This window comes from Chrysemys picta, chromosome 9 (genome assembly GCF_011386835.1).
Source record: "Chrysemys picta bellii isolate R12L10 chromosome 9, ASM1138683v2, whole genome shotgun sequence".
Classification (NCBI taxonomy): domain Eukaryota; kingdom Metazoa; phylum Chordata; order Testudines; family Emydidae; genus Chrysemys; species Chrysemys picta.
Window position 1 is genome coordinate 93192810 of NC_088799.1, and position 26729 is coordinate 93219538.

Below are 26729 nucleotides of genomic sequence, written 5' to 3' on the forward strand. Positions count from 1 at the left end.
AGATGTGGATTGGCATCTGCCAAAGTCCATTGTCAGTTAAGTGCTTCTTGATTGGGCAGTTACTCAGAATAGTCCTTTCTCAAGAAGCTGACCAAATGCTTCACTGTTGCTACTTAGAATCAAACACATTGAGATACAAGTACATAGCCAATATTCATAACTTCAAATACAAAAATGATACACACATACATACAGACAGCATAATCATAACCAGCAAATTACAACCTTTCCACAGACCCCCTACTTGACTTTCTTTGTACAAGATTTGGTGCAACTATAGGATCTTGGTTGCAACAATGATCTATACGGTCACAGTTCATGTCAATAACATCACACCATGATTTTTAGTATCTAGCAAGTAATGAATTTAAGCTCTCAGGCTCATCTTCTGAAAGTGTGTAGGTTTTTGTTTTGTTTTTTTGAGAATGAGGACTGATAGGTCAGCTACAGCGTGATCATTTTGTGAAAAGTGTTCACTCACCTTTGATGTTTTTGTCTTTTATCATTTTCCTGTGAGAGTTAATTTGAGAGCCTACTGATTGTCTGTCTGATTCCACTCACATAGTTGTTGTTGGGGCATTTCACCCACTTTGCTTCTCCACTGGCAGCTCAACAAGTCCCAGAAAACTGGGACCTCCTCTCAGGACGCAGGCAGACGGAGACAACGAGGTTCAGGTCTGGCATATGTAAGGTGATCGCACCTTGTCACCAACAGAAGACTGATCCTGAACCTAAACATCTCCAGGTTCCCATATCCCACCCTAATCCCAATGACATTTGTTACTGTGTCCTTAATTCCTTAACACAGTAGCTACTCGGCTATCAAACTAGGAGTCTTGTACTTAATTTGAATGAATGCTCGTTGTGATTTTATTATGCATCAGTGAAAATGCAGTTAAGCATAAACAGTGAGGCCTGAATTCAGGTCCCACTGAAGGGAATAAGAATTTTGCCAATTGGATCAGGCTACATTCCTCTGGGACTATACTGCCAACAAAACAGTATAAGCAGCGTGGCGGGGTATGTTATCTACACCTGTCCACTAGGAGCTTCCCAAGTCTTTCACTTCAGCTAATTTTGAGTTAGTTTTCCAGACCTGAAGAAGAGCTCTTTGTAAGTTTAAAAGCTTGTCTCTCACACCAACAGAAGTTGGTCCAATAAAAGATATTACCTCACCCACCTTGTCTCTCTAATATCCTGGGACCAACACAGCTGCAACTACACTGCAGATTTCAGCTATAGGTAGACGCTGGACAGAGAAGCAGAGTGGTTTGTGAATCATTTCCCCAATAACATGACCCCTATTCTGTGATGAAAACCCAGAGGACAAAGAGTTAACTTCCAATCACTGACAAGTTTCGTCAGTCACTTATCAGTCAGTTTAACCTTTGTTATAGTGCTATCAGTCACTGAGGTTGAAATTTGTGCTAGTTTGTACAGTCAGGGAGTTCAATAAAAATATTCAGCCCAAGTTATATGCTGGAAACATGGTGTTTAGTTTCCTGGTCTTTAAATTAAAAAAAAAAAAAAAGTTTTATATTATTGGAATGGAGGGGGAACTATTAGTCCAAGCAACCTTTTTCCCCCTTATGTCTAATTCTCAGCTACTATACTTGGTTGTCTAATCTAAGATTTTTCTATAGCACAGAGATCGGCAACCTTTGGCAGGTGGCCCTCCAGGGAAAGCCCCTGGTGGGCTGGGCCAGTTTGTTTACTTGCTGTGTGCGCAGGTTTAGCCGATCGCGGCTCCCACTGGCAGGCTGAGGGATGTGCTGGCCGCCCTTCCCACATCCCCCATTGGCCTGGGACGGCGAACCGCAGCCAGTGGGAGCTGCGATCGGCCAAACCTGCAGACGCTGCAGGTAAACAAACCGTCCTGGCCTGCCAGCGGCTTTCCCTGGCGGGCCGCGTGCCAAAGGTTGCCAATCTCTGCTATAACACATATCACTGTGCCATCAAAGCATGGTGTAGAGATTGGGCCTGATCTAAAACCCTTTGAAGTCAATGGGAACATAAGAACGGACATATTAGGTCAGACAAACAGTCCATCTTCCCCAGTACCCTGTTTTCCAACAGTGGCCAATGCCAGGTGCCCCAGAGGGAATGAACAGAACAGGGAATCATGAAGTGATCTATCCCCTGTTGCCCATTCCCAGCTTCTGGCAAACAGAAGCTAGGAACACCATCCCTGCCCATCCTGGCTAATAGCTACTGATGGACCTATCCTCCATGAACTTATCTAGTCTTTTCATTGACTTCACTGGGCTTAGAGTAGAGCCTTACTGCACAGCTCCATTAGCTCCAGGACTGGAGCAGCCTCACATGCAAAAATGAACTCTAAGGGTATGTCTTCACTACCCGCCATATCGGCGTGTAGCAATCGATTCATCCGGGATCGATATATCGTGTCTCGTTAAGACGCGATATATCAATCCCCGAACGCGCTCACCATCGACTCCAGAACTCCACCAGAGCGAGCGGCGGTAGCGCAGTCGACGGGGGAGCCGCAGCCGTCGATCCTGCGCCGTGTGGACCCCAGGTAATTCGATCCAAGATACTTCGACTTCAGCTACGCTATTCGCGTAGCTGAAGTTGCGTATCTTGGATCGATTCCCCCCCCCCCCCGCCAGTGTAGATCAGCCCCTAAGTATTGTATTATTCAAGTATTTATTAGGGCTGTCGATTGATCGCAGTTAACTCACATGATTAACTCAGAAAAATTAATCACGATAAATCACAGTTTTAATCGCACTGTTAAACAATAGAATACCAATTGAAATTTATTAAATATTTTTGGATGTTTTTCTACATTTTCAAATATATTGATTTCTATTACAACACAGAATAGAGTGTACAGTGCTCACTTTATATTTATTTCTGATTACAAATATTTGCACTGTTAAAAACAAAAGAAATAGTATTTTTCAATTCACCTCATACAAGTACTGTAGTGCAATCTCTTTGTCGTGAAAGTGTAACTTACAAATGTCATTTTTTTGTTACATAACTGCACTCAAAAACAAAACAACGCAAAACTTTACAGCCTACAAGTCCACTCAGTACTACTACTTGTTCAGCCAATCACTAAGACAAACAAGTTTGTTTACATTTATAGGAGATAATGCTGCCCATTTCTTATTTACAATGTCACCAGAAAGTGAGAACAGGTGTTTGCATGGAACTGTTGTAGCCGGCAGTACAAGGTATTTATGTGCCAGATATGCTAAACATTTGAATGCCCCTTCACGCTTCTGCCAGTGTTCCAGAGGACGTGCTTCTATGCTGATGATGCTCATTTAAAAAAAAAATGTGTTAATTAAATTTGTGACTCAACTCCTTGTGGGAGAATTGTATGTCTCTGGCTCTCTTTTACCCGCATTCTGCCATATATTTCATGTTATAGCAGTCTCGGATGATGACTCAGCACATTTTGTTCGTTTTTAAGAACACTGTCCCTGCAGATTTGACAAAACGCAAAGAAGGTACCAATGTGAGATTTCTAAAGATAGCTACAGCACTCGACCCGAGGTTTAAGAATCTGAAGTGCCTTCCAAAATCTGAGAGGGACAAGGTGTGGAGCATGCGTTCAGAAGTCTTAAAAGAGCAACACTCCAATGCGGAAACTACAGAACCTGAACCACCAAAAAAGAAAATCAACCTTCTGCTGGTGGCATCTGACTCAGAGGATGAAAATGAACATGCGTCGGCCTGCACTGCTTTGGATCGCTATCGAGCAGAACCCATCATCAGCATGGACACAGGTCCTCTGGAATGGTGACATTGTGAACAAGAAGCAGGCAGCATTATCTCCTGCAAAAGTAAACAAATTTGTTTGTCTGAGCGATTGACTGAACAAGAAATAGGACTGAGTTGACTTGTAGGCTCTAATGTTTTACATTGTTTTATTTTTGAATGCAGTTATTTATTGTACATTTGTAAGTTCAACTTTCATGATAAAGAGATTGCACTGCAGTACTTGTATTAGGTGAACTGAAAAATACTATTTTTTGTTTTTTTACAGTGCAAATATTTGTAATCAGAAATAAATGTAAAGTGAGCACTGTACATTTTGTATTCTGTCGTAATTGAAATCAATATATTTGAAAATGTAGAAAACATCCAAAATTATTTAAATAAATGGTATTCTATTATTGATTAACAGAGCGATTAATCACAATTAATTTTTTTAATCACTTGACAGCCCTAGTATTTATCCATGCAGAAGTTATCTCTGCTTACATGGACTGTCTATCTTGTAATAGTTTGTTTTGGGTTGCAGTCAAGTCCTGCATTTCTATCCAGTTGTCCAGCTGAGCTGGCTGGGACGTAAAGAGAGCGAGTGTGGTGTTTTTACAAAAAGCTTTTGAATCCTATCAAACAGTGAATCTGCTGGTATAGAAACTGATTCAAAATATAATATCAAAATTACTCCACAGTGGAGACATTTCACTTTAATTTGACCCTTACAGATGTGTATTGTTACAGATAGGAAAGAGAGAATATATCCTAGCCTATATTTTCTTTCTCCTTCTAACTTCCTCCATAGCCATAAGTGATGTGGCTGAGATGTAAATGAGGGCAGAATTTGGCCCATTGTATTCTTATATCTCAGTTGTACAAAGGTCCCTGAAGGAAGGTTCTGTTAAAGTTTCCAAAATCCAGGTCACGTCTCCCTTGGCCTTTGCACAATTTGGCTATACAGACCCAAACATTACAACTTGGGCCTGTCACTGTTTGAAATAACATTCCTGAGTAAGTCAGAAACAGTGTGTAACAAAAATCATTTAGTCTGAAACGGGTCTTTGATTTAGACAGCTCCAGAGCACTATCAAAGGGAGAGAACGCTGTTTAAGCCTGGCTGTGGGCCATAGCCCGCTGCTTGTGATCTGTGATGCTGACAGTGTCCTCTATTTGAACCAGGATGCCTTCCATAAACAATTCAGTGACACTGCCTCTCTGTGTGCAGCAGCCCATGCGCTGTTCCGGAATGTGGTCACTTGCCATTGGAAACGGTCATGGTTCCTACTTTAGTGATGTGTTGGCTTCGCACGCACTTCTTATGTACGTGTATGACAAATATACATTTTTATTTATTTGCATTTATTAACTGCACCTGTTTAAAAATCTGGTGGAGAATGTCTCTACCTAAATCATAATTTCAATAAAATTATAAAGTATGTTCCTGTGGGGGATATAAATGTAAATCTGGGCAAAGGAAAATAAGGCCTCCCCAAAGAGCATTTCCCATCCCTATTTTCTTCAACTCCTTCATCCTCTCCAGATAAATCTTTAAGTAGTTACTTGCTCCCCGCACCACTGCCGCTGAGATATGCTGGTACAACAGGTACATCTTGCAAGGTGTCATCTGATCCTTGGTCTGGTGGGCCAAAGAGAAAAACAAGTTCCCGCGTTAAAGACTCTGGGACCAGTGAAATCCTAGCCCTAGTGAAGTCAATGGCAAAATGCCAATTGACTTCAGAGGGGCCAGAATGTCACCCTCTGGCACCATCCACATCCCATTTATGCCAAAGTGGGCTGTTAGCTTGAACGCCTGAGTGTCTGTGGTAGTATGTTTTAAAACACTTGCTTTCAGGATGAAAGTTCCCTTCTTCGGCTTTTAGCATTTTATATAAAAAAAATCTCAGGCCTACACTCATGCTGAGCTACACCCATTGAAGTCCCTGCAGGTTTTCCATTGCAATCAATTGTGATTTCACCAGGCGTGAGGCAGGGCTGGGTTTAGTCCATTTTGTATCATGGTAGTATTGAAATGTCTGCACTGACTATGCGTGTAGCTCCAGCTGCTGGTTCAGCAGCTCGTGTATGGGTGTGTCTGAATTGGCCCAAAAAGTGATCCCATTTTCTACTTGATTCATTTGTTCTCAAACCTCATTCATTTTTTTCCCCCAGGGCCCCCATCTGCAGTAGTTTCTGCTCATGAGGACACCATCAGATTTTCAGTCACTTGATGCTCTTTAACGGCTGAACTCAGTGGCACAGATGCATTATATGGAAATTCTGGATCCCCAGACTGGGCAGGAACTTGCACAATCTGTTAGTAAAGAGAGAAGTAAACTGCACTGATTCAATCCCAATGAATGGAAACTCCCCTACCACTGAGGAAAGACCGCAGTGAATCAATGGGCTTGGGCCTGATCCTCTGTAGTGCTGAGTGTCCCCAAATCTCAGTGAAGTCAAGAAGGATGGAGGACACTTAGCATGTTACATGCTCTGGCCCTCGTTAGCCACCTCTTTATAAGAGCTCCTGTATGATTAGTTAGTTTGTGTTGCACACATTTTTCTAGCTAGAGGCAGCTTATAATTGGTGTCATGCATTCAGCTTCAGTTTAATTCACTTGCTTCTCCCAGTCATTCTGTGGATCTTTTTATTGACTCCTTCCTTTGAGATTAAGTGGCAGAAAATGTAATCCCTTGAGGTCACACATCTTGTAGAAGGGAGAAAGCGTGCTGGAGAAGTCACGTGCGCATACGACTGTAATGATCTCATACTGCCCATATGTCAGGGTGACAGAACGTTTAAAACACATTGCCTGGCCTGTAGCAGGCACTTCAAGTGCTGTCATAGTAAAGAGCTAAGCTAAACTCCGTTGGTATCTTAAGCCAAAACCACAGCTAAAAACAATGCTTGCTTTACTGGCACCTAGGACGCTTGTGGAAATCTCATTGTCTTGTGGCAAGAGCTGAGCAAAACTAATTGCATAGAAATCATCTTCACCAGAGCAAGCTGCCTACCCATCCCCATTCAGCAGCAGCAGACTCCAAAACCTAATTCTGGTCCTGCTGCTGCTAACTGCTCTGCCCCTTACAGTATTTGGTGACACCCCCAAATGCACTGGGGTAATGGAACACCTAAGTTAGAGTCCTACAGGCAGCACAAACATGGAATCTTGGCCTGCCTTTTAATTGTATAGGATGGTGGAAAGCTGATTAAATGACCACACAGCTGTGGGTGAAAGTATGGAATTGCTGTGGCATTACTGATTCTCTCTGACTCCTTGTGAAATTGTTGCAGCTGTTATACCATGCCATTTTAGACAATGGAAGAAAATTCTCCCCTTTCCCCCCTACAGATTGGTGCAACTCCTATTGTCTGTTAGCAAGCGTCTTTTGCAACGTTTGTTCCTGGATGTTTATCTCGTTTCTTCAGTCCTAGGGTTTCATTTATGACTACAATTTTGATCACGTTGGGGTTGGGTTTTTTTCATTTTTAAAAGTTATTCAGTGGAGAGGGGCTAAGGCTGCAAGGAACGGATCCAGAGCTGCTAGTCTCATAAAACTGGTCTCATAAAACGTTGGCCTAAAGAAGCACATCATGAATGGGGTGGATTCAGAACTGGGTATTTGACTCTGAAATGCACTGAAGTTTGAAGAGGTTTAGAACTAGATGTAAGGTTTTTGGTCTATCTAGGATCTATTGATAAGAACATCAAACTGGTCCATAGTAAGGCTTGTTACAACACAAACTACAGGTTTGCAAATGATGACATAGTCAAATCCATACAACAAATAGGAAGAATTCACTAAAATAGGCTGCCCTGACATTAGCGCCATCGCTATTTGGCAAGCACATATTACACGTTGGAAAAAAAAGGGCTTAAATATTTACTTCAGTAAGATAATGCTTCAGATAAAGAGTGTGGATGAAATCCCAGCCTCCTAGTCTGCCAATAGCAAAACTCCCATTGACTTCAATGCAGCCAGGATTTCACTTTGTTTAACTGAAAGCCAAAGCACACTTTATAAAACCTTCTCAATGACTTACTCCAAAAAAAAAAAAGGGGGGGGGAAAGTTACACAGACTAAATCCTTCACTTAATCAATCTTACAAAGAAGTCAAACAACTACAGAGCGAGGACAAAAGCCCTTCTATAGCACACTCAACCAGCTTTAAACCAATGTCAAAGGGAGGGCTGGAGAGTGAATGGACTTCTGAACGCTACCAGTAATTGCTTGCCACATCGTTTTTGCTTATGCAATGGTAAAATGGGATACTGCATTTCTACAGTGCCTTGCCTCTAAGAGGCTCAAAGGCTTTTGCAACAAAGCATCACAACTCTCCTGTATTAGCTACCCCTGTATGTAAGTATTACTGGACCCATTTTGCAGATGGGTAAACTGTGGCACCAAAAGGTTATGATTTTTGTCTGAGGTCACAGTCAGGAGTTCCAGTCCACTACTCTATTAGACAAGCTCCCTTTAACATGTAAAATGGACCTTTCTGGGGAAAGGGAAATAGTACCAAAGAACCCCTTTATAGTACTGCAGAGGTCTCAGCTAGTACTTTGGGCAATTATCCTTTTTATTGGTTGTGGATAGATGGTAACTGGGCTGACGGTCAATGTAGAGGCTGTTTTCCAAGGTTACAAAAGGGGAGTGTGTGTGTGGGGGGGAGGGTCACACCTTACTAAGGTTTCAGATCTGTTTATTAATGCATCATCATGGAAGGAGAATTAATTCAGCATGAAATGAGTACAGGAAGGTTTCTAACATTTAGGCATGTAACATTTTTTTAAAGTTATCAATTTAAATTGTGCATTATGTTTTTATCATTTTAACTGCTAGAAATATGTCCTCCTGTGCCCTGATACTTTTCCTTGCACACGCAAACGAGGGTGAAAGACTTGATTCTCCACTCTCTTACACCAGTATCATGGAGTGGAGAATCAGTCCAGTAGGAGTTTTGGCTGTACAAGGAATGCAGAATCAGGCTGCTGGTGGGTAGCAATGTTGACTCTCTAAGTTCCAAGCAGCGCTGAGATCCTCCAACAAATACTACTTAGGACTGAATGTTATCAGCTTCAATATTCCTTCCCCCTTTTCCAGCGCAAATCATCACTAAGCTGAAATATGTTCCCCACACAATATGAACAAACTTTCTATTACCCTGCCCTTTTGAAGTCTGGAATTTTGCCTGAGCAGAGAGTGAATCACTTGGCCCCAAGTAAAATAAATGTTTGTGAAATGTCTGTAATCGTCGCCATAAAGACTATCTTACAGAACACATGCTGCAGAGCTCAAGTAACAGTGCTGTACCTCAAGCCTGTGCTAGTTGGTAAAGGGGGTGGACTTCTGTTCATACACTGCTTACTCTGTTGAGATTACCAGTTGTACTGTGGATGTTTGGCCACCAGGAGCCAGACTGAGACCACAAACTCATTTCACATAAGTTGCCAAAGAGCCATAATTTTGTTTATTACCAACCTGAGCAAGTTTTGAACTGGTGTCCTACAAGTAAAGGGTGTAATAGCCAACTGCCAGTTTCCAGAGCCATCCAGTCCCTGTTAAAGAGTCCCTCCTAACTTCCTACAGTATTTCACAAGACCTTTGTTCACACAAAATAACATTGACTAAGATAACATTAAAATCTGCATTTAATCAAGCATCTAGTCACACAATCACATTTTCAGAATCATATTAAAAATTGATGTAACGGGTGCTTTTAGTACAATGGGGTGTGGACCAAAACATCAGATCCAAACTCCCCAGACCCAAGTTTTGTAGCTGGTTCCTATCATTATGAAATACCCAAATCTGATTATCCCCAAAACTTGGAAAAAGTCTGGATCTCTGAGTTTTCTTTCCTAAGGCCCTGTCAGATTTTCTAATCTTTATGAACAGATCTTTGCTCCCATGCGGAACTGATTGCAGGATCGGGCCTTGGCATGTTGATTACCTTCATATAGACTACTTCTTTTATTTGAAATTTTAATTTTGAAATAATTGATCTGCTTTAACTGGAATAAATTGCCTAGAGAAGTTGTGGATTCTCCATCATTGGAGGTTTTTAAGAGCAGGTTAGATAAACACATGTCAGGGATGGTCTAGAGCAGGGGTTCTCAACCTTTTTCTTTCTAAGGCCCACTCAAAATGCTATAAAAACACCATGGCCCACCTGTGCCACAACAAATGTTTTTCTGCATATGAAATCCAGGGCTGGCATTAGGAGGTAGCAAGCAGGGGAATTGCCTGGGGCCTCACGCCACAGGGGTCCCCATGAAGCTAAGTTGCTCAGGCTTCAGCTTCAGGCCCGGGTGGTGGGGCTCAGGGCCCCGGGCTTCTGCCCCACATGGTGGGACTTTGGCTTTCTGCCCTGGGCCCCAGCGAGTCTAACGCTGGCCCTGCTTAGCAGACCCTCTGAAACCTGCTCTCAGCCCCCCAGAGGGCCCCAGGCCCCTGTGTTGAGAACTGCTGGTCTAAAGTCCTGCCTTGAGTGCAAGGGACTGAACTAGAAGACCTCTCACGGTCTCTTCCAGTCCTACAATTCTATGATTCTATGCTTTCATGTGTAATAAGAAATTAGACATTTGGTTAGCATAGTTTAGAAGAAAAGGAGAAAAGTGAGCTTCGAATGTTCCTTGATCTTTAGGACAATATTCAGCGTCTCTATATAGACATATAACAGGGCTTCAGTACCTACTCTCTTCACTACCCTTTCACCACAACAACGAAAAAGGTCTTCTAGTCTCACTATGGGTCTAAACCAGGGGTCGGCAACCTTTCAGAAGTGGTGTGCCGAGTCTTCATTTATTCACTCTAATTTAAGGTTTCGCGTGCCAGTAATACATTTTAACGTTTTTAGAAGGTCTCGTTCTATAAATCTATAATATATAACTAAACTATTGTTGTATGTAAAGTAAATAAGGTTTCAAAATGTTTAAGAAGCTTCATTTAAAATTAAATTAAAATGCAGAGCCCCCCGGACCAGTGGCCAGGACCCGGGCAATGTGAGTGCCACTGAAAATCAGCTCATGTGCCGCCTTCGGCACGTATGCCATAGGTTGCCTACCCCTGGTCTAAACCAAACCAAGTCAGCCAGCCACACTGGTGTGTGGCAAAGCCAGTGAACAATGTCACACACAATCATGTACCTAGGATGCTCTAGGTCACAGACTCATTCGTTTGGCAGAAATATGTGTCAGCCAGAAGTGACCAGGGTATTTTTGAGCATTGAGTCATATTTTCTGTTTTTTTTAACTGCTGGTTTCCCCTCATCCTGACCCGCCTAGTATCCTTACATCAAAATATTGTAAAAATCTGTAAATGTTCATGTTTTTCTTTAACCACATACAAACCACTGCATTCCTTACCAGGAGAAGAGTGTAACTGTGTTAAGATTTAGCCCACAATCCTGCAAACACTTAGAATAAAACAAGTAGTATCATTCGGGTAAATTCTGGCCCAATTGAATTCAACAGTAAAACTCAAAGGAGCCAGGATTCAATCCATTGACTTTGCTGAGACTATGTGCTTAAAGTTAAGCATGTACATAAGCATAAGCATGTGCATAAACGTTTGCTGGATCAGGCCTTATTCAGGAGAAAAATCCTGATGTACTTTCAAGAATCACAATATCAGCAAGGTGAAAAGGTATGGTAAAGAGTTTTGTTTTAAAGGAACAGAAAGTCCTGTGGCACCTTTAAGACTAACAGATGTATTGGAGCATAAGCTTTCGTGGGTGAATACCCACTTTGTCAGACGCATGTTTGTTTTAAAGGGACACCATTAACTTAAAAGTCACCCTTCTATCTCTGTTTTCTTTACCTGCTGTTGTAATATTAAGATCACTACGAGTGGTACAGAACAGAAAATGGCGGGACGTGGGGAAGAGAGAATTCTCTCTATACTTTTCAGTTTGTTTGTGTTTTTGACAGCACTTTTTGTAGAGTGAATTTCACTATTTCTGCTGTATGGCCAATCAGTTTCCCTTGTTGATTGTGTGAGTATTTTGCATAGAAACAGGGAAGAAAAAAAAACATTTTTAACATAGCAAAATGCTGTTGTAAAACCACCCAAAGTGTCAGGGGATTCAGAGACAGGTGTAGTACCTGATGTTATTTTTAACTCTCATTTTCTTGGGAGGAAGGTGAAGGAGTTAACTGATTAGTTTTCCATGTGACAGTGTCCCTTTAAGCCAATTTCATAAGGTTCAGAGAAAGGGCTAACCATTATTTCAGTGCATCTTACCCCTAGTCCTGGAGTACTGAATATGGCACATAAATTAGAGCACCATAGAAATATTGACAACATTAGAATGGTTTCTGGATGGAAATAATCAGCCTTTATGCAAGGGTGGAGCTAGACAAGTATGCTATGCCCTGGGAAGGGTGGGCCAATTTGTTCAGTCAGTCATCAAAGGAAAGAAACAAGAGCTGTGTGTATATGTGTGTGTCACAAGCTTCATGTTAATTTAGTAATAAGAGATTGTTTGCATTATGATTATGTTACGGCTTCTGTTAATTAGGAACTACAGCTCTTTGGGACATAAAATTAAAATGTACTAAACATTGCATAAGGTACATGCAATAGATATATTTTTAATTCTGTAGTATGTCCTTCTTCTGAATCTTCCCTTCTCAGCTGAAAGCATTTCGAATTTTTCCCCTGATGCCATGGAACAACGGGTGTGAGTCTTCGTTGCCTGACAGTTTGGGTGTTTTTCAAAATCCCACCCAATGTTGGCCAAACTCTGCTCCTACTGAATCCACCCTTTATGTAAAAAGAACAGGAGTACTTGTGGCACCTTAGAGACTAACAAATTTATTAGAGCATAAGCTTTCCTAGACTACAGCCCACTTCTTCGGATATGCATCCGAAGAAGTGGGCTGTAGTCCAGGAAAGCTTATGCTCTAATAAATTTGTTAGTCTCTAAGGTGCCACAAGTACTCCTGTTCTTTTTGCGGATACAGACTAACACGACCGCTACTCTGCACCCTTTATGTAGTTACTCACATCTGTGTAGAGTGATGATAAAACAGTCCCAAACCCAGGGCCTGATCCTGCAAACTTGAACATGAATATCTTTACTCCTGTGAGTAATTCCACTGTATCCATTGGGACAACTCACATGGTAAAATTACTCAGATGTGTTTGCAGGATTTTCACCCACTTTGCATGGCTGTCAATGATTCCACAAGGTGCAAGGCAGTGGAAAAGCAGGCCCAATGAGCCCACTCCTGGTTCATTAGAATTAATGAGAGTTTTATCATCAGCTGCTGTGGTTCAGGATCAGCCCACACTCTATCATTAAAGAACAAACAGAATACACTCTTCCACATTTGACAGGTTTCCTACTGGATCATCTTTGGAGAAATGTCTGTTCATTCTTATTTACAGAGTGTGTCATCTTTATCAAATGTGTGCCTCTCACCAAGTCTTCGGGCACATGTTCTCTGTATATGAAAAATAATTTCCAAAGTCAGACCCTGATCCTGCAAACTAATCTGCATGGGGGACCTGTATGCATGTGAAGCCCCGTTAACTTCAGTGAGGCTTCATGCAGGCACAGGGGTCCATTTGCATGGAGCAGCTTGCAGGATCCAGGCCTAACATATTGACAGTTATCAATGAAAATGAATTCCCCTCCACCCTCACCTCCCCAGTCCCTTTCAAACCTAATTCTGCAAGTTGCTTAGCCCATCAATGGGACTCCTTAAGATCCCACCCTTCACACACTTTGGCACTTGGGACCAGTGGAACAACTCAGGTGCTTAAAGTTGAATACATGTGTAAATCTGAGGATTTGGGCCCATGTGACTATGAACTAGCAGGATAAGGCCCCTATAGTAACAGAACCAGAAAGTAATATACTACTACAGAGAAACAAACAAAAGGCACATGAATTTGCATTGCAAGTTATGTGCCATATAAATCCAATAAAAATAATGCAGGAACTAATAGTACACGAATAAAGAATATTTGGTTGAAGCGATGGTTTTCTGTAAAATATTAAGATGGAGCATAATAGGCAGTGAGAGGACATTGTTTACCCAATGCAAATACATAATTAATAATAGGGAGCATTTATATGGCACTTAACATTTACCGAGTGCTCTGCAAACAGCTCAGTAATGCAAAGCAGAATGGGCATGTGGATAAACAGTGTGTGCCTGGTTGCAACAATGACAGTGTAGAATGATCTGGCACTGTTCCACAGCACTGGTTAAGATGGTGGGGGATCCCCCAGGAGAGAGACCCCTGTGGATGTTCCCTGTGCTGCTGCTGTATCCCTGATGGGGGCAGTGGGGAAGTCTCATGGGGAGAGGCCCCTGTTGCTCTCTTCCTGGTTGGGGAGAACCCTACAAGGATTCCTCATGTTGGGGGATTCCAGGGGCTATTGCTTGACCTTTCTTAGGGTATGACCATGGAGAAGTGTCTGGGTGGGAGGGTGCTCCAGAACTGCTTTTTCCCCTGGCTATTAGGGGAATTCCTAAGGGAGGAGCCCTTTTAACAGGTTTCAATGCTGCTTCCTGCTGACTATTTGTGTGTGTAGGAGGGTTCCGTGCTGGTAAAGGGTCTCAGTGCTGCTGCTTCCCAACTAGCAGGGAGGTGTCTGTTGGGGGGGGGGGTAGTGTACTGCCCCCCAGCCAGAGAGAGGGTGCCTGTTGTGGAGGGGTCCCAGTGCAGTCCCCCCCCCCCACTCCCTGGACAATGGGGGGATGTCTGTGGAGGAGGGATCCCTGTGCAGACCCCTGGCCAGAAGAGGGTGTTTATGGCTGATGGTCCTTGGTGCAGCCCCTTGGCTGAGTGGGGAAGGGGGTGTTTGGCAGAGGGATCCCGGTGCAGCCCCCCCAGGATGAGTGGGATGTCTGTGGCCGATAGGGTGACCAGATGAGAGGAAGAAAATATCGGGACACGTGGGCGTTGGGGGGTCACCGGCAGAGAAAAAAAAAGCGGAGTACCGTGAAATATCGGGACAAATGCCTAGATAGCGGGACAGTCCCAATTTTAGCGGGATGTCTGGTCACCCTAGTGGCAGAGAGGTATGGGTACAGCCCCCCCCAACGCCAGTGATGGGGTGTCTAGGCGGAGGGGTATCAGTGCAGCCCCCCCCCGGATGTCTGGGGGGAAAGGGGTATCAGTGCAGCCCAGTGGCGGGTGTCTGTCTGTGGAGGGGTATCAGGGCAGGGCTCCCCCCAGTGTCTGTGGCTGAGGGGTATCAGTGCAGCCCCCCCGGTCTCTGTGGCGGAGGGGTATCAGTGCAGCCCCCCCGGTCTCTGTGGCGGAGGGGTATCAGTGCAGCCCCCCCCCCCCCGGTGTCTGTGGCGGAGGGGTATAGCTGCAGGGCCCCCAAGTGTCTGTGGCGGAGGGGTATCAGTGCAGCCCCCCCCCGGTCTCTGTGGCGGAGGGGTATCAGTGCAACCGTCCCAGTGTCTGTGGCGGAGGGGTATCAGTGCAGCCCCCCCCCGGTGTCTGTGGCAGAGGGGTATCAGTGCAGCCCCCCCGGTCTCTGTGGCGGAGGGGTATAGCTGCAGAACCCCCGGGTGTCTGTGGCGGAGGGGTATCAGTGCAACCGTCCCAGTGTCTGTGGCGGAGAGGTATCAGTGCAGCCCCCCCCCCCCCGGTCTCTGTGGCGGAGGGGTATAGCTGCAGCCCCCCGGGTGTCTGTGGCGGAGGGGTATAGCTGCAGCCCCCCGGGTGTCTGTGGCGGAGGGGTATAGCTGCAGCCCCCCCCCCCCCAGTGTCTGTGGCGGAGGGGTATCAGTGCAGCCCCCCCCCAGTGTCTGTGGCGGAGGGGTATCAGTGCAGCCCCCCCCCCAGTGTCTGTGGCGGAGGGGTATCAGTGCAGCCCCCCCCAGTGTCTGTGGCGGAGGGGTATCAGTGCAGCCCCCCCCCGGTGTCTGTGGCGGAGGGGTATAGCTGCAGAGCACCCCAGTGTCTGTGGCGGAGGGGTATCAGTGCAGCCCCCCCCCGGTGTCTGTGGCGGAGGGGTATAGCTGCAGGGCACCCCAGTGTCTGTGGCGGAGGGGTATCAGTGCAGCCCCCCGGTGTCTGTGGCGGAGGAGTATCAGTGCAGCCCCCCCCGGTGTCTGTGGCGGAGGGGTATAGCTGCAGGTCCCGGGTATCTGTGGCGGAGGGGTATCAGTGCAGCCCCCCCCCCCCAGTGTCTGTGGCGGAGGGGTATCAGGGCAGGGCTCCCCCCAGTAGCTGTGGCGGAGGGGTATCAGTGCAGCCCCCCCCCCCCCCCCCCGGTGTCTGTGGCGGAGGGATATAGTTGCAGGGCACCCCAGTAGCTGTGGCGGAGGGGTATCAGTGCAGCCCTCCCCCCGGTGTCTGTGGCGGAGGGGTATCAGTGCAGGCCCCCCCCCCAGTGTCTGTGGCGAATAGGGTGACCAGATGTCCCCATTTTATAGGGACAGTCCCGATTTTTGGGTCTTTTTCTTATATAGGCTCCTATTACCCCCCACCCCCTGTCCCGATTTTTCACACTTGCTGTCTGGTCACCCTAGTGGCAAAGGGGTATCAGTGCAGCCCCCCCCTTTAGTGTCTGTGGCGGAGGGGTATCAGTGCAGCCCTCCCGGCCAGCGGTGGGTGTCTGTCTGCGGAGCTCCTTCCCCGTACCTCCCCGCGGAGGCGGGGCCGGAGGCGGAGGAGGGGCGGGGCCAGCCCGCCCCTGCCGCGTGGGCGGGCCCGGCGGCGCAGTGAGGTGCTGAGGTCCTGGGCGCGCGGCGGCTCAGTGGCTGCAGCTCACGGGCCCTGCGGGTGGCATGCTGTCCTCGGCCGCGCTGCTGGCGCTGGGCGCGCTGCTGTGGCTGGGCCCGCAGCCCCCGGGCGGGGCGGCCGCCGCTCAGGCCATGTGGACCGCCTGGCTGAACGTGTCGTGGCGGGAGCCCGGCGGCGGGAACCGCAGTGGCTGGAACGCGAGCGAGAGCGGCCTCTTCGGGCAGGACTCGCCGCTGCAGCGGGCGGCCGGGCTGCTGGTGCAGCCCGACGGGCCCGACGGCCTCAACGCCTGCAGCCCGTTCACCAACTTCAGCGAGGCGGGCGCCGGCCAGGCCTGGCTCGCCCTCATCCAGCGCGGCGGCGGCTGCACCTTCGCCGACAAGATCCGCCTGGCGGCCGAGCGCGGCGCGGCGGGGGCCGTGATCTACAACTACCGGGGCACGGGCAAGGAGGTGCTGACCATGTCGCACCCGGGTGAGTGACGCGCGGGCTCCGGCCCCTGCAGGGAAAGGGGAGGGTCCTCCTGGCTTGGCTGTCGTGATCGTCCCCTCCTCAGCCCGCAGACTGGTCCCCGCCAGGTGCGCTGCCCAGTCCCGCCACGGGCATCTAGGGCGCTGGCCCGCTCCCCGTCCCCTGGGCTGGGCTCCCTTCTCGCATGGCAACGCTGCTGCTGCTGCCCGAGAGCTTCAGGGGCAAACCCTGTTCGAGACTTCCCTGGAGAAAGGTCTCCCCGAGCTCCCGTGGAGGGGGCCGATGGCTTCCCCTTTCAGGAGGCAGGGCTAGGTCTCCAGGGGCTGAGTGTCGGTGCTGCATTTTGGGATTCACGCCTAGCACCCGAAGAGGGCGTGGTGCTGTGCAGGTGTAGGGCAGTGAGGCCGCTGACCCCGCCGGCTTGCAAGCTGAAAGCATGTGGCTAAGCAGCAGAACTGCTCATCTCGCCACGTAAATTGAACTGCCTTCATTAGAGCTCGAATTTTTCTCCCCAAGAACGAGGTCCTCAGTAGTTTCTCCAAGGTCTGAACAGAGGGAGTTTGCCATATGCCAATGGGAAGGAGAATCCACTCAGCGGCAGTGTGTGCAGGGAGTCAAAAGGGCACGAAGTGGATTCTAAGGATTGGCAGGGGTGGAGTTTGGGAAAACTTGGGAGGCAAGAAGGAGCATGACCTTATATAGAGAGGCTAAGAGTCATTGTAGAGACTAAAGTAAGGTTGACAGGCTATCTTGGCAGCTGTGTCTTGGATTGAAAGTGGAAAGATGAGTGGGACAAGCCAGACATATGGGGGAATGGACTATTGTCTCAGCAGTAAGATAGAAAGGAAGAGATTTGGGGGACAGTGTAGGAGTAGGAATTCTGAGGGTTGGATGGCGGCGGGGGGGACAGGGTAAATTAATGATGGTCAGATGTTGCCAAGATTGCAAGCATAGGGGAATGGTGGTGGTGATGTAAGGGGAAAAGGAGGAAGCTGGAGAGAGGGTTAACTAGTATTCTAGCTCTTGATTTTGAAAATATCTTCTGAACACAAACTGATGCAGTCCTGAGTCTCTGGATGGCTCCAGTGCTTACCTCTCAGAACTTTCCAGTGCTGTAGCAGAGTGAAAATGAACAGGAAGTACTCGGTTTTCAGCAGGGTGTTGGCCAGGGACAGATGGCATCTTTAGTCTGGCTAGTTTAGTCCCCTCAAGTGACTTTGACCTAAACGATCTTGATTTTGATCTTCAAAAGACAGGAAATCCTCATGCTGACATGTCTGTTACTCTTTCCTGAACTCATACCAATGTATCAGCCTAAACATGGCTTGCCATTCAAGGCATTTTGTTGAATTTCTGATTTAATACATAACAATGTTAAATACATAAGCTGTTGAAGCTTAAACCTGAGCAGGTTGCTGCCTGAGTTCTCTGGGCTGGGAGAGCTGTGCACTGTCATATGGCAACATGTGTTCAGACATATGGACTGGGGGTGGGAATTGTTTGGTTCTTTTTGCTACTAATCTAGTTAACTGTGCTCAGATTCTGCTTTTCAGTCAGTCTACCTAGGGGCAGAGAGAGGGGCTGATGTCTCCTCCAGACATTTCTATTTTTAGTCACAGTTTTCCCTGTATCCCACACAACAATGAACTCTGAATGGAATTAGTGTGGGTCCCACCCTTTGATCTTCATGTGAATTCATTTTATGCCTCACAACTTGTCCCGTGACAGGTTGAGTGGTGTTTCCAGTACAAGTATCAAGCCTTTTTAAAGCAAATTTACTTTCTGCAGAAGTTGATGGCATGGGTTCCTTCCACTTGCCATAGAAAGTTTCCTGTATCAGAGGGGTAGCCGTGTTAGTCTGAATCTGTAGAAAGCAACAGAGGGTACTGTGGCACCTTTAAAACTAACAGAAGTATTGGAGCATAAGCTTTCGTGGGTGAATGCCCACTTCATCAGGCGCAAGATCAGGCTTGCGTCTGATGAAGTGGGAATTCACCCACGAAAGCTTATGCTCCAATACTTTTGTTACTCTTAAAAGTGCCACAGGACCCTCTGTTGCTTTTTACAGAAAGTTTCCTATTTGCCAATAGTGAGTGGGTTTCTCCCCCCCTCCCCAAACTCATTATTTTTCAAATGAAGACTTAAATTTGATAGTCATGGTAGTACAGTCAAGCTAATATTTCATGGGAAGATACCTTAAGTTTGAGCGAGTGGACATTAAGACTCTAGTCATGGAAAAAGTAGACACTTCAAAGGAAGTTCTTTTCAGAACCTAATATTGTAAAGTGTTAACTAAGCTAGCAAACTGAAACAAAAACAGGGTGGCTTAAAACAAGACCTGAGAAACACCTGGTGAAAATGGGGAAATATTATTTCTTCACTTTTCAACTGTTAAGGATAAATGGCATTTGTGTGGCCTTTTCCTGTGTACTTTTCATAAAGCACTCTTGGGGTTTCGGTCTTGCAATTTCCTGGACGTATAGAACATTCGTCCTGCTTTTTATCCCCTGTGATCTACAGATGAAGTTGGGGTGTGTAGAGAGAGTAGTTGCTACCAGTAATAAAGGTAACACATACTTAGCGCAAAACATGAGTCATGTTTTGCGCTAATTCCCTTCTGAAAAGAAACTACGTTGGAGAGAACCCGTGGCTTACCTTCAGGGTTTCTCCAAACAAGCATGCCTCTTTTGTAACTACTTAAGTGCCAGAGGATGGCACTTCTGCAGAACTGTCTTATTGATACAACATCATGGGTGTGCATGGTAAAATACAGATTCAAAAACACCTGCCTAAGGAACTTAGTCTTTTTGTTGGTTCTGGACAGCACGTTAAGTTTTGTGCTGTAGTTAGTGCTTTTTTTAAACCCCATGGGAATCTGGCCAAAAATGAAGTGCATGGGGCAATCACTTTACACTTTCCTCCTGCATCATATCCATTGTTGTTCATGTGGACAAGGAGTAATCTTCCCTCATTTCAAGATGTATGTTGCCCTTTGAGAATGGTGGATATGTTAAATATATACAACATCATTCTTGTGTCTTGAAGATGTCTGGTTTCTTTGACAGAGCGTCTCAGAAAGGAGCTTCGCTGCCATGTGACTGGATATCTGCTTAATGCCTGTTCATAAGGGCTTTGCATGCAACCTTTTAAAAAGACTGTGTAAAGACTAATGTAGCCCAAACAGACTTGCCTGAGCATGGGCTTAAGCAAAGTAATGTTTTAGGCAATGTTCTTAAGACTGGGCATAAACAGAGTAGCACTCATTAACAGGTCACCCTTAGTTTGGCATCTACTTATATCTGTAGCCAGATGTGTTAAGATAGTGAAGAATGTTTAACATGAACTTATAATAAAATTAAGTGGCAGGTGAGGATGAAAGTGAAATAAGGAGAACTGTCTGCTATTTGATCACTGTACATGTAACCTAACAACAAAATGTAGACTTTGTGCTCTTTCTAGTTCTTTTAATGAAGCATCCCAACAATGTGCCTGGGTTCTGACCAGAAGGGATTGTCATTAGGATTGAAAAGAGAACTTTGGTTCTTCAGTACTTGCACCTCAAACATTGTTCACCTAGATCACTGAACAGCCATCAGAGAGTAGCTACTTTTGATCACTGCTGACCTGTTGAACCAGTGTCCTAGGGATAGGAGCATCTCTTTACTAATCTGTGTAGCCAACCAGTCCCCTTCATGGCACATTTTTCTTAAAATCCCAGTAGAAGGAGACTTGGTTAGCTTAATTGAACAAGCTGTTGTTCTCCATGGTGTCTGCTGTGCTTGAAAGATCTTCTCCCTCCCCTTTGCCCCTTAGGTATAGTTCTGAGTTTTAGGCACTCATACCACAATTGTTCAAGGTGTGGTGGTGATCCAGCATGATTCATTATGTGCCCTGGGGTATATTGAAACTTCCGGTTCTATTTTTTGTCCATGCTTGGGCTTGGAAGTTCTAAATCAGTGGATTCCATCTTTTTGTCTGAAGCTGTCCCTCTATAATAATTGCCTTATGGTACCTCCTGAATCCTTGCTCTGTGCCATGACAATTGCTGCACCTAATCTGTGGTGCTGCCATTCTCTCTTCTTGTGTTCTTTGTCTAACTTTGTCTCCTATTTCTCACTGTTTCTACTTCATTACCTTTCCTGAGTCTTCTGATGTCTTCTCTCTCCCTACCCTCCAGTGCTCTCCCCTGCTGTGTTTTCTGTTATCTGTCTTCAACTGCTTTATTTCCTGTGTCTTGGCCCCTGAGAGTGCTGGCCTTCTCTTCTCTTCCTAATTACCCTGCTTGCCAGGGACAGTGAATGTTTGTCTGGCCCGTAGCAGAGGGTAGAAATGCAAAGGAAGTGGTGCATGGAGCTGTGGTGATCCTGTGCTGTTAGGTGAAACTTTGTTGACAAGGCAACAGACGAAGCAGTGTCCTCTGCCAAGAAGAAAGGGATGGCAATGTATCACTGTTTTTTGGGGAAGCAGTAGCAGGAAAGTAAAGGGGAAGTGAAGTTAAGACATTAAAATGCAGTTCTTTTCTAATAGATAAATAAATATGTATCTTAAATATGGGGGGAGGGATAGCTCAGTGGTTTGAGCATTGGCCTGCTAAACCCAGGGTTGTGAGTTCAATCCTTGAGGGGGCCACTTAGGGATCTGGGGCAAAAATTACTACTTGATCCTGCTAGTGAAGGCAAGGGGCTGGACTCAATGACCTTTCGGGGTTCTTTCCAGTTCTATGAGATAGGTATATCTCTCTCTATATATATGGAGTTCAATAGTTCTCACCCCTGTGTGTAGTCAGTCCTGTCTGCTGACTCGGGGGACAACTCTGCAACGGTTAGCGCTTTACAGCAGTACATGGAAGGAACTAGATTCTGTTCCTCCTACTGCATCACTAACAGAATAACTTGAGTTCAGCCAGCTATCTGTCTATGCCTACTAAAGATCCTGTGGGCACAATCTGATCCATAGAAACTTTTTGTTACAGGTGGTGAGGCTTGAGAAGGAAAGAAACCAGTTTGACTCTTATTCCAGGCTCAGCTTCTGGGTCTGACAATTGGAAAAAATACTTGTAAATGGAGCAAGCATATTTCATATGGAATTGCTGCCAACCTGAACATGGACCCTGTAATGCAATATCTAGAATCGCCCTTGGAGCAAGAAGACAGACTGAACCAAGGAAGGAAAAACATGTACAGAAATAGCTTACTCACTAACTCCAAGGCCTTGGCTATCCTAGGATTTTTACCTCATAATTTCCCACCGTGTGTATCACTGGTGTGACCCCTCCAGAGGGAATAACAATGGGAATCCGAGTGTAGAGATTACCAGAATTTTGCTCACTGTCATCTGGGGCTTCTCCAAAGGTCAACTTTGTGTAAGTGAACTTTCAGCTCATTTTTTGTTGAAACCTAAATAAATGGTACGTTGGAGAAGTGCAGCTCCATGATATTTGAAACTAAAAGCTCACATATTCTGATTTGATTCTAAATTTATTGTGGGCATGCATGGAACAGTGACTGAAATATCTTAATCTGCCTTTGCTAGCATGAAATAGACTATTGCAGACAGTGCTTCTGGGAAGACATTGGTGCAGGGCAGTAATGCAGCCACATTGAGGGAGAATTGGAGCAGGTGGGGGGAATAGATTTCAGCCGTGGAAATGATGGTAAAAACAGGTGGGGCTGAAATTAGATACTGTTGCCAATGCAAGAATATGCAAACTGTCTTCCTGTCCAGTTATGGATGGAAGCTTTCATGTACTGCCAGACAAAGAACAAAAGCCCTCTTGGATGGACTTGCACTTGTGTAATGTAAAATATGTTGATTCTTCTCGCCTTCACAGAATCTCCGTTGCCACAAAACTTTCCAACTCCTAATATAGGCATATCTTCTAGACGTGCAATAAACTACTGTATTTTTTTCCCATTGATTATCAAACTTATCTTTTGAGGTAGCATTCTTATTTAGAGGTTCAGACGTTCCTGTATATTTAAATAACGCTTATTTTTAGTCATTTCACTTTAAGAGGCTTGCATTATTTAATTACTGTGCACGCATTGAGAGGGCCAGATTAATTCTGTTTTGTTTGCATCAGTCCTATGTCTAGAAATTAATGGCACATCAATTTGTCAATTACCATTTAAAAACACACACAATACAAAAATAGCCAAATCAGATATAATATCGTACCTAATACCTTCTAGTATCTAAAATGTCAAGGATTTAATGGAGTCTGATGTCATATTTATTTATTTATGCATCAGTCCTATGTCTAGAAATTAATGGCACATCAATTTGTCAATTACCATTTAAAAACACACACAATACAAAAATAGCCAAATCAGATATAATATCGTACCTAATACCTTCTAGTATCTAAAATGTCAAGGATTTAATGGAGTCTGATGTCATATTTATTTAGTAACTTTGTAAGCATTGTAGCTTATCAACAAATAAACTTCAGTTTTAATTATACTAATTTCAAGATGATGGTACCTTTCTGTGGCAGGCTGAACATGGTTTCAAAGTATAATATGGGCTGGTAATTGCTGACCTCTGTAAATTATATTGGCCTTCAAAAGCAAACATGTGATTGGGGAAAGATTGAAACAGCAAGACGGAAGTACATAAAATGAGTTCAGTTAGCTTTAAAGGAGTCTTTAATAGACTTGAGAGAACCAGAATGTTAAGTTGGTTTCCCTGTCAGGGAAATAGCTGTGGACATTCCTTAAGTGTTAAGAGTAATATGTCTTGAAGATCTGCAGAGAAAGTCCGATGTGATCATTTTTTCAACTTCCTTCTTCCAATGCTCAAATCATGACTCTGCTGGCCTTGAATGACAGATCTGGCTTTGTGAGTGCTATACCTGAGGGGGCCTGAGCAGACATTGGCTAAAAATAACCAACAAATGTATCAAGGAAAGAATGCTAGCCAAGCAGGGGTGTTGCTTTCATGAAGCGTAAAAGTCAAGAGGCACAGTTTCTGGGGTATCCTGAACTAGGACTAAAGAATCTGAGAGTCTAAACTTGGATCAATATATGAAAAAGAAGGTGGTTAGGTTAAAACCTTTAATGCCAATAGTAAAACTTGTATGGAAGGGATTAATTGCCACCAGCAGAAACAGCATACCATCGCTTAAGTTAATAGAGGAAGCAGTAGTCCTCAAGAAGACTAGCTGTGTCCTGTTTAGACTTGTTATGCGGCATGGTTTTTAGAAACAAGCCGTAAAGGAAACTAAACTCTAAAAGAGTCAAGGATTGAAATCTGTGGTAAGTATTGTGATTGGTATATCCTAAAGTAGCCTGGTTTTTAACACTATTTGTGAATGGTAAACAAGCAATCCTTTGCTCCTTTTGAAAGAGAGCAGGATCATAGAAATGCAGGGCTGGAAGGGACCTCGAGATGTCATCTGGTCAACCCTCCGTGCTGAGGCAGGACCAAGTATAATTATACCATCCTTGACTGGTGTTAGTCTAAGCTGTTACTAAAAACCTCCGATGACAGGGATTCCACAACCTTCTTTGTTCAGTAACTAGTTATACAAAAACCTGTAGGAGAACACTTCAACCTCCCTGGCCACACAATAGCAGATGTAAAGGTAGCCATCTTACAGCAAAAAAACTTCAGGACCAGACTCCAAAGAGAAACTGCTGAGCTCCAGTTCATTTGCAAATTTGACACCATCAGATCAGGATTAAACAAAGACTGTGAATGGCTATCCAACTACAGAAGCAGTTTTTCCTCCCTTGGTGTTCACACCTCAACTGCTAGCAGAGCACCTCACCCTCCCTGATTGAACTAACCTCGTTATCTCCACACTGATTTATACCTGCCTCTGGAGATTTCCATTACTTGCATCTGAAGAAGTGAGGTTCTTACCCACGAAAGCTTATGCTCCCTATACTTCTGTTAGTCTGAAAGGTGCCACAGGACCCTCTGTTGCTAGTTATCTTTATAGTTAGTCTTTACTAATATCTAACCTAAATCTCCCTGGCTTCAGAGTAAGCTGATTACTACTTGTCCTACCTTCAGTGAACATGGAGAACAATTGATTGCCATCCTCTTTATAATAGCCTTAACATATTGAAAACTATTAGGTCCCCCCTCGATCCTCTTTCTCAAGACTGAACATATCCAGTTTTTTAACCTTTCCTCATAGGTCAGGTTTTCTAAACCTTTTGTCATTTTTGTTGCTCTTATCTGGACTCTCTCCACTTTGTCCACATATTTCCTAAATTGTGGTGCCCAAAACGGCACAGTATTCCAGCTGAGGCCTCATCAAGGCCAGGCCTTACCTTCCATGTCTTGTATATGACAGTCCTGTTAATACATGCCGAAACGATACTGGTCTTTCTTTCAGCTGCATCACACTGTTGATTCATAGCCTAATTGTGACCCACTATACCTTGCAGATCCTTTTCAGCACTACCACTGCCTAGCCAGTTATTCCCCTTTTTTATAGTTATTCCTTTTTTTAATTAAGTGTAGTACTTCACACTTTATTTCATCTTGCTGATTTCATACAATTTCTCCAATTTGTAAAGATTATTTAGAATTCTTATACTGTCCTCCAAAGTGCTAGCAATCCCTCCCAGCTTTCATCGCAGATTTTATAAACATACTCTCCACTCCATTATCTAAGACACTAATGAAAATGTAGAATGGTACCAGACCCAGGACAGATGCCTATAGGACCTCACTAGATCTATCCTCCCAATCTGATAGCAAACAGTTGATAACTACTCTTCAAGGACAGTCTTTCAACCAGTTATGCACCCACATTAGGAATACCATAGAGACTTTCTTTGGTGGAAAATGGAGTTGTCTGTCAATGTCAAATGTGGCTACCCTCATCTGCCTCCGCCATGGCTTGATGTGGTTTCTTCGCATGGCTTTGTTCTCATACCAGACACATCTGATTCAGAAAGAACACAACTGGATCCAGAACTCTAAGTTCATCTCTGCACCAAGTAAAAGGCCACTTGTGAAAGTTTTCACTATCTTGAGCTTGTAACTTATTGTGTCCCCAAATAGCTGTCCTATAAATAGTAATTTACAATGTCTGAGCCAGTACACTATAAGGTGGCTTCTCCACAGCATGGGTGAGCCAAAGAGTTGCAGCTTCAGTAGGTTATTAGCTCTCTGTTACAATGCAGTGTCTTGTGTTCGGGGAGTTTTCAGACTCTTGGAATGCACTGGTACTGCCCAAGGTGTGGTTATGGTGGTTTAGCTGTACTAAAGCAGTTATGTCTAACACCGTTGCTCTTTGGATTTACTAAACTGTTGCAATGACAAATGAGGAAATAAAAAATGTAATGAAGTCAGTTACTGTAAGTATTTACTAACCTAGTGGTAGGGTATATTGCCAACTGCATCACATTGTTGGCTCATACCTTGCAAATCCTACATAGCCTAACAGGTTGATAACACTGCATCTAGTTTTGAACATGCCAGCAAGCAAACATTGTTAGACTGTAGTCAGAGACTTGGGAAGCCATTCCAGTAACGCATCTTTCAATTGAACCTGAATATTGTCTAGGTGCTGTAGGGTGTAGAGAAAGTCACTGTGACAAAGCAAACTAAGAGTTGTCTCTGGCTAATAACTCCTGGAGGAGTATGCCAGAGGGGACTAAAGAGAATTCAGTTACTGTACTGATCTTTAGAAAACAACAAAAGTGATTTGTTGTTTGTAGTGAAATTTTTAAATTGCATCTCTGAAGAGATACACAGGAAACCATTTCGCTTATTTCTGTGAGTCCTAGATAATACTTAGGTTGAATGAAAGCTTGATCCAGTAACTGAAGTATATA

The 26729-nt window shown here is 44.7% G+C and overlaps 1 protein-coding gene across 3 annotated transcripts in view; it reads left to right on the forward strand.

The window, feature by feature from the left end:
- The window catches only part of RNF128 (ring finger protein 128), a 70754-nt gene that overhangs the window by 10682 nt on the left and 33343 nt on the right, over positions 1-26729 (forward strand). Inside the window, exon 1 of one of the 3 annotated variants that reach the window (XM_024106000.3) lies at positions 16416-16935. The exons of the other annotated variants lie outside the window; for them this stretch is intronic. Within the exon in view, the coding sequence (XP_023961768.1) occupies positions 16506-16935 (430 nt within the window). The 5' untranslated portion in view covers positions 16416-16505. Of the gene's footprint in view, positions 1-16415; positions 16936-26729 lie in introns of those variants that run through there. 3 annotated transcript variants of the gene reach the window in all.